The 13,907-nt window shown below is 38.7% G+C and overlaps 2 protein-coding genes and 1 long non-coding RNA gene across 16 annotated transcripts in view; 1 reads left to right on the forward strand and 2 right to left on the reverse strand.

Moving 5' to 3' along the window:
* LOC124267650 overlaps positions 1-13,907 on the reverse strand; it is a 148,995-nt gene that overhangs the window by 130,325 nt on the left and 4,763 nt on the right. For all 3 annotated transcript variants that reach the window (XR_006896091.1, XR_006896090.1, XR_006896092.1), the window contains exon 2: positions 219-318. This is a non-coding gene — a long non-coding RNA (uncharacterized LOC124267650). The remainder of the gene's footprint in view (positions 1-218; positions 319-13,907) is intronic.
* The window catches only part of LOC124267644 (caspase-8-like), a 148,230-nt gene that overhangs the window by 120,743 nt on the left and 13,580 nt on the right, over positions 1-13,907 (forward strand). Inside the window, exons 1-3 of one of the 12 annotated variants that reach the window (XM_046702616.1) lie at positions 3,537-3,657; positions 3,775-3,891; positions 4,430-4,524. The exons of 10 other annotated variants lie outside the window; for them this stretch is intronic. In XM_046702616.1, the coding sequence (XP_046558572.1) occupies positions 4,440-4,524 (85 nt within the window). In that variant the 5' untranslated portion in view covers positions 3,537-3,657; positions 3,775-3,891; positions 4,430-4,439. Of the gene's footprint in view, positions 1-3,536; positions 3,658-3,774; positions 3,892-4,429; positions 4,525-13,907 lie in introns of those variants that run through there. One more of the 12 variants, XM_046702617.1, reaches the window with a different exon arrangement.
* Positions 1-13,907, reverse strand: part of LOC124267646 — a 70,383-nt gene that overhangs the window by 52,644 nt on the left and 3,832 nt on the right. The window lies entirely within an intron of this gene.

The raw sequence follows: 13,907 nt of genomic DNA on the forward strand, positions 1-13,907 counted from the left end.
GGAGTTGTTAGTTTTTGTGTGGTGTCTTGGGGCATGCATGGCACTTGGTGTTTCTTTGACACTATTATTGTCAGGCAACAGTAAAGTGAATATTGCTGTCTGTGCCCAGAAACAGCATTCACTCAGTTACCACTGTATGTTGGTAGTTTGGCTAAGAACTCGTCACCTGTCCCTCATATGCCATATTGTGATGATATTTGGTGCAGTGTTCTTGTTACATTATTTATTATCTGGAATGATGGCTGACGTTCGGTGCTACGTAATGCTCAAAGACGTGCAGGTTGAGACTTCAGTGGCAGCGGATATGATGAGACATTGCTGTAGACAGAGTGGGACAGTTGAGAATAACGACGCACTGTTCCAGCCCTCACATGCACAACTTTCGCTAAGAATTATTTCAATGGACCTTTATCAAGGAGCATGCATACCTCTTTATTAACTGGACGGAATGTTAGTGTTGTTCCGTCTTTTGTTGGCGCTACGTCAGTTCAGCGTAAAGTGGGTGGTGGGAACAACGACGACTGGAATCGACTAAGTATATAGGTGTAATGTAGAGTACCTAACTGCAACATGGCAAGCACTATAGAAGTTGTAGGATAACCCTGTCTGGTACGCGAACACACACACACGCACGCACACACGCACACACAAACACGAATACACACACTTGCACGTGCGTCGATTTATAAGTGTTAAAACACGTTTTCATTCACCTAGGATCTATACTATGTCTTACGTAGGAGTTATTAAGCCCTACGCATGACATAGTATCTCCTACGTATGACATAGTCTCACTAAGTCCTACGTAGGAGATATTAAGTACCACGTTGGACTTAGTATGTCCTACTTTGGACTTACTATCTCCTACGTAGGTCTTACGGGTCACTTACTCTTATCATTTTCCCTTTCAAATCACGGATATATTTATATTTGCGTAGGAGATAGTAAGGAGATAGTATGTCCTACGTTGGAGACAGTAAGTCCTCTCGGACCATAAGCATAGATTACTGTGGTCTAGCTCTAACACAGAATCCCAATCATGTGAAATGCCACAAACTCGACAAACTGTACTATTTATTCACAAGAAGATGGTGACGTTGTCTTTTTCTTTAAGTCCTACGTAGGAGATACTAAGTCCTACGTAGGAGATACTATGACCTATGAAGGAGATAATGAAACTAAAACAATTTTCACCAGGGGCCTACTACGCTTCCGTATATCGTCTCCATTATCCGACGGTGATAATCTGGGTGCAAAAGGCAAAATAGGTGTCGAAAACAGATCACTGAAATTCACTGACATTCTGCTGTAGCGGCTGCACATGCCACTGTTGGTGTCCGGAGTCGAAGTGTTGTTTTTTTAGCGTGCTGTGACATTTTCACTACATGGTAAATGGGGCATCATGGTCAAAGGTCAAATGGGCAAATGGTGACGACTACAGTGGCTGCATGTGAGTGATGCTTGTAGGCTACTGTTCATTACAATATGACAGGTGTTCGTTAAGAAGGGTAAACAGGTCTTGTCCTACCAGCATCACCCACCACTGAAGTTTACCTGTACAGATGGACGTACTTGTATGCTAAAGTACTGTCGGAAATAGAAAAAAACAACAACTGTTTTAGTCTGTTAGTCTGTATCCTTAAAATTTACACAATTGCATATGTCGAAATAACCCACATCGGCCTAACTGGGCATTCAGTGGGATGCGTAATAGGATATCCAGAAAATCATGTTTACTCGTAAAATCGGGCAACACTTAGAAAAATTACGAATAGCTGCTGAAAACAATAGATCAGACTGCAGGTGACAATGAGGTCTCTCAGCCAGTTATGACGATGGGCTAAGATGGACCGTCGACTCACCTTGCATGAAATGCGTGTCCTGCCTACAGGCACAAGGGGTCATCTCAACGATATGTCATGCTTTTTCATGCGTGTTGAAGATGTCTCATCTATTGATTAACATCTTACGCGTCTTTCTGTCATAATGTTTATGTTGAGATATGTAAAAGAGTGTGATACCCATAGAAAAGCTTAAATCAGCCATCGCATGAAATGCTAAATGTGACATGACCACCCGAAGTTCGACAGGACTGGATGTTATTTGTAAATTGCTATGACATGCCGTTTACTTCCCCAGTTTAATTCCCCTAAAGGATTATCTTATCTCAATCCCCCAGCTCCACCCCAACCACCGTCTGCAACACCCGTCCTGGTTTTGCTTTTGAGGCGACCCCTCCTACCTATTTCTTTTTATAGTGATAGTGAGACTCCGTGGTAGCTACATCCTCAATAGTTTCAGTATTAAAGTTATTATTTTGTACGTCAGTTATCATTTATAATTGAGCTAAGGGCATTTAACAAGTGTCCTTTCTAATACAATATCATCGCACACTAATTTTGCATAAAGCCATGGTCTGTTCCCAAAAAACGCATTGTTCATTTCTGCACTAATCTCTCCTCAATAAAGTCCTTTTGTCTTCGTTTCCTATCTCCCTGCCAGAGAGACTGTAATTAGGTCGAACTTAGTTTAACAGAATTTCATACCGTAACATATTACCTATATAAACTGCACATATAAATGCGATAAAACATGTTTTTTTTCTATTTCCGACAGTACTTTAGTACGCCGAGTTATGTTTACTGCAATGTACTTCCTCCTGCTGCAGGCAGTATCCAATGACTTTGAAAGATAAATACAGATGATTTGTAGCCTCGTTTGTATACTTGCCGTATTTACAATGTATCTATTTTGTTAGAAATAAAGTAAATGCTAGTATGAAAGTATGAAAGAAAACAGAGAGAGAGAGAGAGAGAGAGAGAGAGAGAGAGAGAGAGAGAGAGAGAGAGAGAGAGAGAGAGAGAGAGAGAGAGAGATCCACAACAATCAAAGTCCTCCCCCTTCCGCCTCATATAAACGGAATACACATAGTGAATTCAGTGTCTGCTGTTGTAAGTTTGAACGAGTGCACCAGTTCTTGTTATCTAACACTTGACCTCCTCTACGCATGTCTGTTCCGCAAATCGATTCATCCGAAACACGGACGTATTATATAATTATAATCTGATAACAGAAGACACTCATTTATTGTTTCCTAGAATTGAGTCAGCGCAACGAATACCTAGTTTCTCTGAACTCATTAATATATGCTTAGTGTGAAATGAAAAATCCATACTTCATGTGAACCCATGACTGCATGTGTGCACCCGTGTAATGTAACACACAGAGTTACTGGTGCATCAGATCTTGTTATCAACCACGTGGCACTGATCCATACCAAACCCTTGACTCTATAATTAGTTTTCACAAATATGAGTATAAATGCATTCAGTGTTTCATGGAGTTAGATCTAAGTACTGGATACATAATACATTTCTCAGAACCAGCTACACATGTATTGATCCCATTGTATACAATGACATGTTTTTGGTGTGAATGGTATCATGTAAACAATGGAAACTGTATCCGCGGTTGTTGTTGGAGGTAAAGTTTTCCTGTAAATGGCACTTGCCTTCCCGGAGCATTGTAAATTTAGATCAACGTCATCAAAGTAAATATATGTGCTTGTCATACAGCGATAATTTCAATAACAAAGGCTGCACGCACATCCCCAAGCCTACAGTAGATCACACGTCAAGGATTTTTGTCCCACTAAAGGTAATACTTCATATTCTTTACTCAAGTCCGCTAAATCATCTTCTTACATACAAATCGAGATTCAGTACAGTCAGTAAGTTGTACCCCACTCCGGTCATAAAGGGGATGTTCTGTTAGATTGCAGGTGAAAAATGGCAGAATTTACTGTGACAGGCACAACAGGAAATGCAAAAGTTAACAATTCAGTAGTTGCTGGAACTCAAGGTAGTGGCAAAGGACTTCCATTACAGAAAGGTATATATTGTTATGTTTTTTTGGGATATCGTTCTTTCTTTGTCATTCATGATTACAGCACAAGGACAATCAGAGTTACGCTGAATATAAAAATATGATATAGCATATGTATATTATTGAAGAATTCTGACTTATCCCTATTATTCGATTTGACTTAAACCCTGACAACCCACTAATCACTCTTTCGTTTGCTCAAGTTAATGGAAATGTGTGCCGCGACGTCAAATTCTTCAATATAATAACCTCATAAGTCATTTGTTTTTGAACGTGTAATTTTGTATTCACAGCAGGTGATTGAGTGACATGAAATTACTGCCGTGTGCCTGTGGATTTGCAGATCATTTATGTTGTTTTTCTAATCGTCCACTACGCGATTATAGGAAATAAAGTATTGTCATTTTTATTTAAATACGAAACGTCAGTGCAAAAATATCCAGTTTTACCTATCATCAGGAACACATTCCATCTGGAATAAAATTAAATGCTTGTGAGACCAGGTTGTACATATATTGTTGAGACATGTTTACTGTATTCACAGATATCAGAAAATGGAAGTGACGGGTGTCAAGGGTGATGCTCGGGTAGACAATTCTGTCGTCACCGGTATTGATGAAGGTCAAATGGGATCTATTGGTGAGTTTACCTATTTGCTAGAGCACATCTTTCTATATGACAATGTTAATTCCTACGGTTACCCTTGTATCTAAACATAGAGCCTTACTACAGACCCGATTAAAGGATCCCCACTCTACATATACCAAGGACATGTGTTTATAAATCACCGTGAGAGGTGGGAGTGTCCTGTCTCACCGGTGGCAGAATGTTCATCTGTTCGGAAACTGAGGAGAGTTGACCATTGTGAAATTGAAGTCATCGCTTTTGTCATCCAATCATACAGTCATAACCTGTCTGACGCATCAGTCAATCTATAGAAATTGAACATGATCGTCAACTCATTAGGTTTTCTATCTGCAAACGATGAACGTCTTAACGATATGTTTAATACGGTATTCCAGAAAACAGACAGCAAACATACTACATTGAAAGTGCCAAAGGTGTCGTAGGTGGGCAGGACATGCGAGGCGCATCAGTGGATCACAAAGGGGTCACAGAGGGAAGATCAGGACACATAGGATACTTCAGAGGAAAAGGTAAATCTCCAGTCAATTCGCTTTTCAGTACGTAACTTATATTCTATATATACTTTTCTTCCATGATCAATACTGCATTATGTGCCAACAGATTATGAACTATGCGTGTATCATACTGAAGACTCGAACGTTTTACAATCGCAATTATGCACACTTATATATTGAAACTAAAAAAAATATCATGTATAAGTACATGTAGTTTAATAAAACTATCGAAACAAACCTTGACACCAAAAAGGAAACTTCGACGTAAGCAAACATTGTGTTTGTTAATATGGACTCAATAAGGAAATAAATTTACACATGTGGTTTCATTTTCAGAGCTTTCTGACGTCACTGAAGAAGACATCGTTGGTCTTCTTCGGGAGCAGAGAGTATCAAAACACATCCCACTTTTCCAGAAATATAGTATTGATGGGGATTTGTTGTCTCAGCTCGCAGATGGTGAACTTGCAGACTTTGGGATTGGCGAATCCTTTGAAAGGAAGAGAATATTGAATCTGAAGAAATGTCTTCCGAAATAGTACATCTGTTGACTCTTCTCGACTGGAGATCATGTGTAATGCCCTGTTCATGTAAATGTTGTCAATGCTATAATAAGTGACCTTGCTTGCATTGGTCCCCAGAGTCTTTCTTTCTCACCTGATCATAAATAGTACATTTAGCATTCGGTCATTACATGTCCTATTGATGTAATAAACACAGTATTTGAAGCCACAAAATCAAATGTGTTCTTTTATTGAACGAAGTAAAATCAGAATCTTTACCGTCATCATTAATATCCAACTAACTGTATAGTACTGCGTCGTGAGAATACTGAATACTGAGTTTAGTTTTACCCCGCTTTTAGCAATATTCCAGCAATATCACGGCGGGCGTCGTGAGAACCGTTTATATGTAGTGAATGGATGTCATACCTCGATGTAAAATGATAATGGTAATGCTGTGATATGTTTTAATGATATCCGTTCTAAGAATTGGTGATAAATCAATGACATGCCATATTCTGACTGAAATTTGAACACATTCCTGCGCGCGCACGCACACACACACATGAGCGCTCCCAGAGACCCCACTTTCTAAATTACCTGAAATTTGTTTTATGTTTCTTCCCACAATATTAAAGTAGCGAACTATTTTGCAGCAAGGAATGATCAATTACGTCCAAAATTCTCACGATAACTAACTACTTTGATATAAGTATTATACAAAACAGAAAGACTTTATGCTACACAAACTGATCCTGCTGGGCGCAAGCACATAAACAGTTCAACAAAAATGTCTGAATGAGTGTACTAACGTTACTATTTAATTTTATTTATAAATTAAATCTTCGGTGAACCTCTATAGGAACCAACTCTCTCTCTACCTTCTACAAACATGTTGTACTGATTCACACAGAACGTTTGCTGTTCAATATCACTCATTAAATTGACAACAGCCTTACACGCATCCTGTTTCGTGTGAGTCTGATATCAACACAGATACCCATACCTTTTCGCGGAAAAAGGAACCTAAAAACGTTCCTATTATCTATAAATAATCAACCAATAGTAAGGTAAAGGCATGTCATGACGTCACTTGTATTCTCCGGGAATATGACCATAAATAGATCCATGTCACTATGTAATGGTACTTAACGAAGGGTAGGCGATAGAAAGGCCCATAACACGAACGGCCATAGGCATCAAGGTAGGTTTGTTTCGCTATCAAAATTAAAGTTATGACCTGCTACAACTTACAATGTGTGACATAACACATTTACAACAAGATATGGCCCAATAGCTTCTAAAGTCTGTGAAAGAACGAATTTTCTTTGATAACATAGAATAAAGTGTAGATCAATGAAGCGGATGTTTTTCTGATGGTTAAAGCATTGTATCTAATTTTTATAGAAGGCTCCATTGCCGATTCCAAGTCACATACAGAATGTAAATATGCAATTTTGAAAATAATAACGAAGTTGATCCTGTGTTGAACTCATGTTATTTTATGAATAGGCTAGATGTAAGTGAATTAAAGTTTGGTGCTCCTATTATTTAAAGCAAAAAAGCAATATACCTAATAGAACAAGTCGTTTTGCATATTTCAGAAGTTATGTTTGAAGCCTTAAACTGTAAAGAAAATATATTAAAAATATGTTTGAAATTAAACTGAAACACATTCAGATAAAATGGTGACTGTTGTACACACCATATATCACAAATCGAAGTACTGCATTAAGCAGGAGTTAGGAGGAATTTGTAGGAAGTATATTAGCCGGTATTTTTAGATATTTGAAAATCCATTGTCAGAAAGTTATGTTTTCGCTGTTGTAAAAGCTAACGATTGTAAATGAAAATAGCAAGAGAATGGTAAGAGACAGAAACTTTTCCACAAAATGATCTGAACATTTAGTTAATCCTGAGCCAATGCTCATTTTGGTCTCAGGTGCGTTGTTGAAATGCCCTCCATCTCTCTACCAGAAAACCTTACATTAGGCATGGCTATTTCAACCTTGATCCACTAATTTCTCAGAAAAAGACCACGCTTGATTGCACATCAAACTCTGTGAAATGTTAACACCTGTAGTCTGAAGCTATTGAAGTCACCCCTCGTGACATACAGTTCTCTGGAGAGACTTTTGTCACTCTGAAACTGTATGCATAGATCTAATTTAACACCTACATTTCAATTTCAAGTAACTAAAAGCTAAGATAAATTTCTTTCCTTGCTTCGTTTTGCTAGGCCGGGCAGAAATTGTCGGCTATTGAGATGCAACATATGTTATATTTGGGATTACACTTTCTTAGTAAAGTACAAATTCTAGTACTTTTTGAGTTGAGCCCCATCCGGGATTCGAACTCACACCCTCAGAGTCAGGCACCTAATCGCCAGCACACAAAGTCAGCCGCCTAACCCATTCAGCTACCGCGACTTCCACAAAAATGGAAGTCGGACAACTGGTAGTCTAGACTGCCGGCTTTGTGTACCCCTCTGATAAGTGTTAATTGGCACGGCTCCCACGGCCGAAAGCTATGATTACACAATGCCATTTAGAAAGTGGTCAAATGCAACATATGTTATATTTGGGATTACACTTTCTTAGTAAAGTACAAATTCTAGTACTTTTGAGTTGAGCCCCATCCGGGACTCGAACTCACACCCTCAGGGTCAGGCACCTAATCGCCAGCACACAAAGTCAGCCGCCTAACCCATTCAGCTACCGCGACTTCCACAAAAATGGAAGTCGGACAACTGGTAGTCTAGACTGCCGGCTTTGTGTACCCCTCTGATAAGTGTTAATTGGCACGGCTCCCACGGCCGAAAGCTATGATTACACAATGCCATTTAGAAAGTGGTCAAATGCAACATATGTTATATTTGGGATTACACTTTCTTAGTAAAGTACAAATTCTAGTACTTTTTGAGTTGAGCCCCATCCGGGATTCGAACTCACACCCTCAGAGTCAGGCACCTAATCGCCAGCACACAAAGTCAGCCGTACTAGAATTTATTGGAAACCTTTAAACAGGTTACTTTTACTTTCGTTTTCGATCTGGCTGACGTAAACATCAATAACAATATTTAGCGCCAAGTCCTGTTAATGATCTGGTTAAATCACGGGTGCTTTTACAGGGTTGTTGAATATACCGTTGTGGGGAGAGAGTCCACAGAGTATAAGTGTCATTTCCTTACATGTTGTGACACGTTCGTCTGATACTCTGGTGTCTGCTTACCCCGGGTGGAATTCGAGTCGACACTTGGATAAGACGTTAACGATTAAAGTTCAAATACGTAATCATGTGATATTCTGAACAATGTCAATAAATCAATAACTGACGCAAACACATTTCTGTGTAAGGCATTGGACCGTTGTACCTAATATTGCCATTAACCCCAGTGCACCCCAGTAGGGTGCAAAGTTTTAGAGTTATCTTGAAAAAATACATACACATACTTTTTTACCTTTATTGCTGTGATGTTAGAGAGACTGTAGCATGCAAAGATGTAGTAGTTGTTTGGGAGTTATTCCACCTGATTCGGTGTCAGGAGATGTGGACATGTGTGATAAAAGAAAATGGTGGCGGGTTTGAGCCGTTCAGCAAAGTCAGTGTTAAATTGTGAAAACTATCTACCTTAAATGTTTTGCATATATATATTCTCCTCTATGTAATTTACTTGAACAATACTTTTGCAAGAAAAATTCAAATGTTTGATTTCAAGCATGATCATTAAGCGCGTCCCAAAAGGGCGCAGAGTCCCCAAGGGTTTCATTGACAGATGTCGAGTAAAAATTTAAGGATTACATGACCTAAAATGCAAGAATGTTTAACTTTCGTCCTACATAATTATTGCCGGACTACGACATGGTACGGAAGTTTTACAATAAACAACTTAGACACAGTATTATCACGAAAAACTATGATTAATGTGTAATCTTTGCAGAATATATGTACATGATTTTGTTAGAATCATTGAGGAAGACGATTTTGCTGATGCTTTTTGATTTATCACTCCACTTGATAATGGCACAGAGTCTGACGATGACAGAGGTGAGGATGAAGGGTGAACTGTTGACATCATGACAGGTTGATGTTTAATGCTTAAATAAATTGATACAAATCTCTCACAAACTGGCTATGCTAAGAGAGGGAATCGATATGAATTTGCAAAGAAGATGTCACTTCTGTTAAAAAATACCCCATAAAACCTGGGGAAGTTCGCCCCCTATTTGTGTGCAGAAACATATTTTGCAATTTTTAAAAACATGTACAAATACATTGAAAACAACACTCAATTATGTTCATTATGACCAAATGGCCAAACTATATTAAGAAAATAAGCAATATTTAAAACGTTGGGGATTAATGGGTTAATAGAAATTGGAGTCCATTGATTGGTTAGTGACTCTTTATTCCAAATTAAAAATTACATCGAACGCCTCCTTCCTATGATAGTTACTGTAAATAACGCTACTGGGCAAATATCGACAGCGTACTTCTGTATACCACGGTTATTACCAACCCAAGCAGACCACTACTTTCAGTTTGTCTCTCAACCAAGAACAGCCTTCTTTACGTTGACATGTACGTTCATTAGTTTCACACATGATACATAATTGGCCTATCAATCTCTAAAAACATCACACAACCAAACACATAACAATCCCAGTAAATCAAGAACATATCAATAAATGTCCCACACAAACAAACACATAACAAACTCGTCGAGTACTAAAAGAACATATATACCAGACAATCAACCACATAGCAATGGATATCCTGGTCAAATTTCCTGGAAAATTTATCTACTACAGAGGCTCACTATGCGCATAGATTCTTTGACAGCAGTTGAGTGTGTATGTGTGTTTGAGAGTGAGGAGCTCGAGGGGAGGGGTTAAGGGATTGGGATCGGGGATTGTTGGTGAAGCTAAACGTAAAATCTAAATGTGTATTGTATAACGTAATATTTCATACACATATTCTTGTGGGGTGGGGCTGGCGAGTAAGGGGAGTGAATAATAGGTAATAGGGAGGATTGAAAAGGGCATGTTCGTAGGTAGGAATATCTCAAATGGTTAACTGTAAAATTAAGTTCAACGCAATAACATTACAAACTCATACACAACATTAAAATTCTCAAACGGAGATCGTAGCTTGAAATATTATCATTCAGGACAAACTTCACAATCTCTATTCATGCACTATACAAATATTGTAGACATTGCAGTAGCATGTGTGAGCCAGACATTGAAAATTATTATACTTAATCGGGAATAAAGAAGAACAGATAGAAGGTAGCCCGATCCACATATAGCTATGTGCACAGGTGGTGCATTTCAGCGCTGAAAAATGAACATGGAGTTGGGTCAGATCAGTCGTGAGGTCAATATATTGTTAGTCACTCAATTTCTGGGGAAAGTCCGTAAATAGATCCGTGTTATACCCATACTGTCGTTCCGCCCTAGCGATGGCCATTACATAATACACACTTCAGTGAACATGGATGCCCCTCATAGCCATTGCACTAGTATATTTCATTAGAATATGAAATGGAATTCATAAAATTGCAAATCTTCAGACTGGAGTAATTTTGAAATTATTAGAAACAAGGTGATGTCATCTGTAAGAAAAGTAAAGAGAACATTTGAAGCCACACTTGATGAGGAAAATATACAATACACACTTATCTAAGACGTGATGGCGTTTGATTAAAAGTTATATATAACAAGAAAAATATATACTGATATTAGTAGTTCATCGTTCCTATCAATTGACCAACAGCACTTACAAGTTGTTTTGCTAAGAATTTTAAAATATATGTATTTAAACACGTGTAACTTTCTCACACACAACTCTATAGCGAAAAGGAATTTGCAATCGGGATTTATGCCCCCTTATTCAACAACCGATCAGCTAACGTATATAGCTGGGCAGTAGACGAAGGAAGGGAATAACAGCTGTTTTTGTTTGACGTTAGGAAAACATTTGGCCAAGGTACACAGGGCTATCTTTTGAAATGGTTTCAAAGTTCTCTTGCACATAGAACGCATGAAGTTGTCATAAACGGCTATATCTCTGAATCTAATGCCATAGAATATGGGTGTTCCCAAAGGATCAGTCTTAGGACCGCTACTATTATTATTCATATGACTGATATCGTTGAAGGTATAGACATATACGTTTATTTGTCAATGACACGTCAATAAATGTCACAATGGATTACAATATTACATCAGCCATGTGTATCATTAATGACCTGCAAAAAATCAGATTGGGACAATAATTGGAATAAACCCAGGAACTAGATTCTGTCAGATTATCCACTGTCACACCAGGTTGTTCTACAGTGATAGATTTCATGTATACATTTTTGAAACATCTAACTGCTCACGTGGTTATCACCGTGAAGATGCCTTTCGTTATCCAGTAACATGTCGAATATATCCCCATATTAGGGAATATAAGCCATTTTACTCTGAAGATTATAACTTAAACACAACTTCATACTTCGTTGAGTAACTCAACCAGCATGGACATTCTTAAATCTGTACACGAGTACATAAAACACAAAAGATCTTAATGATCATACGTACAACGAATTTCAGTCTGCAAATCAGTTTCCACGTTGGCACAACTAACTTACAAGTTATTGTTTAAACAACATGAGCAAGACATGGATTATATACAATCAGGAAAAAATACGAACAGAAAGTCGTCAGATCCATTTATAGCAATGAGCACTGGGGGTGTATGTCAGTGTTGAGTCGAGTCCAGTGAACAATCAATACATTGTTAGTCACTCAATTTCTGGGGAAAGTCCGTAAATAGATCCATGTAATACCGCTCCTGGCCTTCACTGAAGGGTTCAGCCCGGGCGAGGATTACGTGACACTGCAGCTTGTCGTACCCCATCCCTCCAGGTAAGTGAGCTGTGAAACGTTTACGCAGTTACTAGTCCACGTTTTGCGGCGGTTACAGGTTTATCCTGACTCTGAAGTGTTTAAATCAAATTACGCAATCGTATACGAAAGTTCCAAATGCCAAAGGTTGAAGTTTCGTGTTCAAAGCTTTCTTATAACGTAGGAGCAGGACAAAACTAAGGATCAGTGCGTGATTAGAACGACTGGGATATCCGGTTCATAGTCCAGTGTAGACTGGGAAATATCAAAGTGATGATCTAATCAAATTTTACATTAATTTGTTTCAGATAGGAACATGAGTGACGAAGACCATATAACTGGTGCTGGCAGGGGCATAAACCAAGGTTTATATATCAGTATCATCACCTCCACGTTATTTATCATGTCATATATTGATAAGATCAATTAATCCTACAGCCAACAGTGCACATACTCGTTTATCTAATGTATTCAGATAACAGATTTCTGGTGCTTTAGCTTTGTTTACAGTGTGAAGAATAAAGTAAAAGAGCCAAGCACCTGCAATCAACTTAATTGTTTTGCTGATAAGTGTTATTTCCTCGTGTGTATATATTTTTATTTATTTGTATTCATTCTATTCCACTATTTTTGCTTTTTGTATTAAAGTTTTAATTCATGTCATAAAGGAAGCCGAGGGATCGTGAACACAGGTCAGACAGGCAACATAGCAACTGGTGACAACCATCCAGGTGGGATGCAAGCCACGGTCGCCGGGCAACAGGAAGCACCTGCTAGGACGGGTAAGAAGTGTTGGAATCTTGAACTACAATATATATGTAATTGTATTTGTGTCGATCACGTGTTCGAATGCCAATCTCGCTGCGAATGCTTGTTTTGAATTATGTTGAGGGCAACAGAAAAATCATAAACATTCACGTTGTTAATGTTTGACAATGACTAGGATAATGTAGCGCTTATGTGGTGAATAAATTGAATAAAAGTTATGATCGTCAACCTGGTAATAGATTTTATAACATGCCCATCAGCATGTGTGTGTGTGTGTGTGTGTGTGTGTGTGTGAGAGAGAGAGAGAGAGAGAGGGTGTTGGGGGTGGGGGGTGGGGAGAGTGTCCGCATTTTCAATGATTGTCAATGCCATCATGGTGAATGTTCGTGATCACGATATAGAGGATACATTGATATTGGGATGCCGTTACATTGTATCTTGTCCAACCAACGCGTTTGACTGTTAATGCTGTCTGTATGCAATTTCTGGGGAAAGTCCGTAAATAGATCCATGTAATACCGCTCCTGGCCTTCACTGAAGGGTTCAGCCCGGGCGAGGATTACGTGACACTGCAGCTTGTCGTACCCCATCCCTCCAGGTAAGTGAGCTGTGAAACGTTTACGCAGTTACTAGTCCACGTTTTGCGGCGGTTACAGGTTTATCCTGACTCTGAAGTGTTTAAATCAAATTACGCAATCGTATACGAAAGTTCC

This window comes from Haliotis rubra, unplaced genomic scaffold (genome assembly GCF_003918875.1).
Source record: "Haliotis rubra isolate DU_JTF1 unplaced genomic scaffold, ASM391887v1 Scf1328, whole genome shotgun sequence".
NCBI classification, from domain to species: Eukaryota; Metazoa; Mollusca; class Gastropoda; order Lepetellida; family Haliotidae; genus Haliotis; species Haliotis rubra.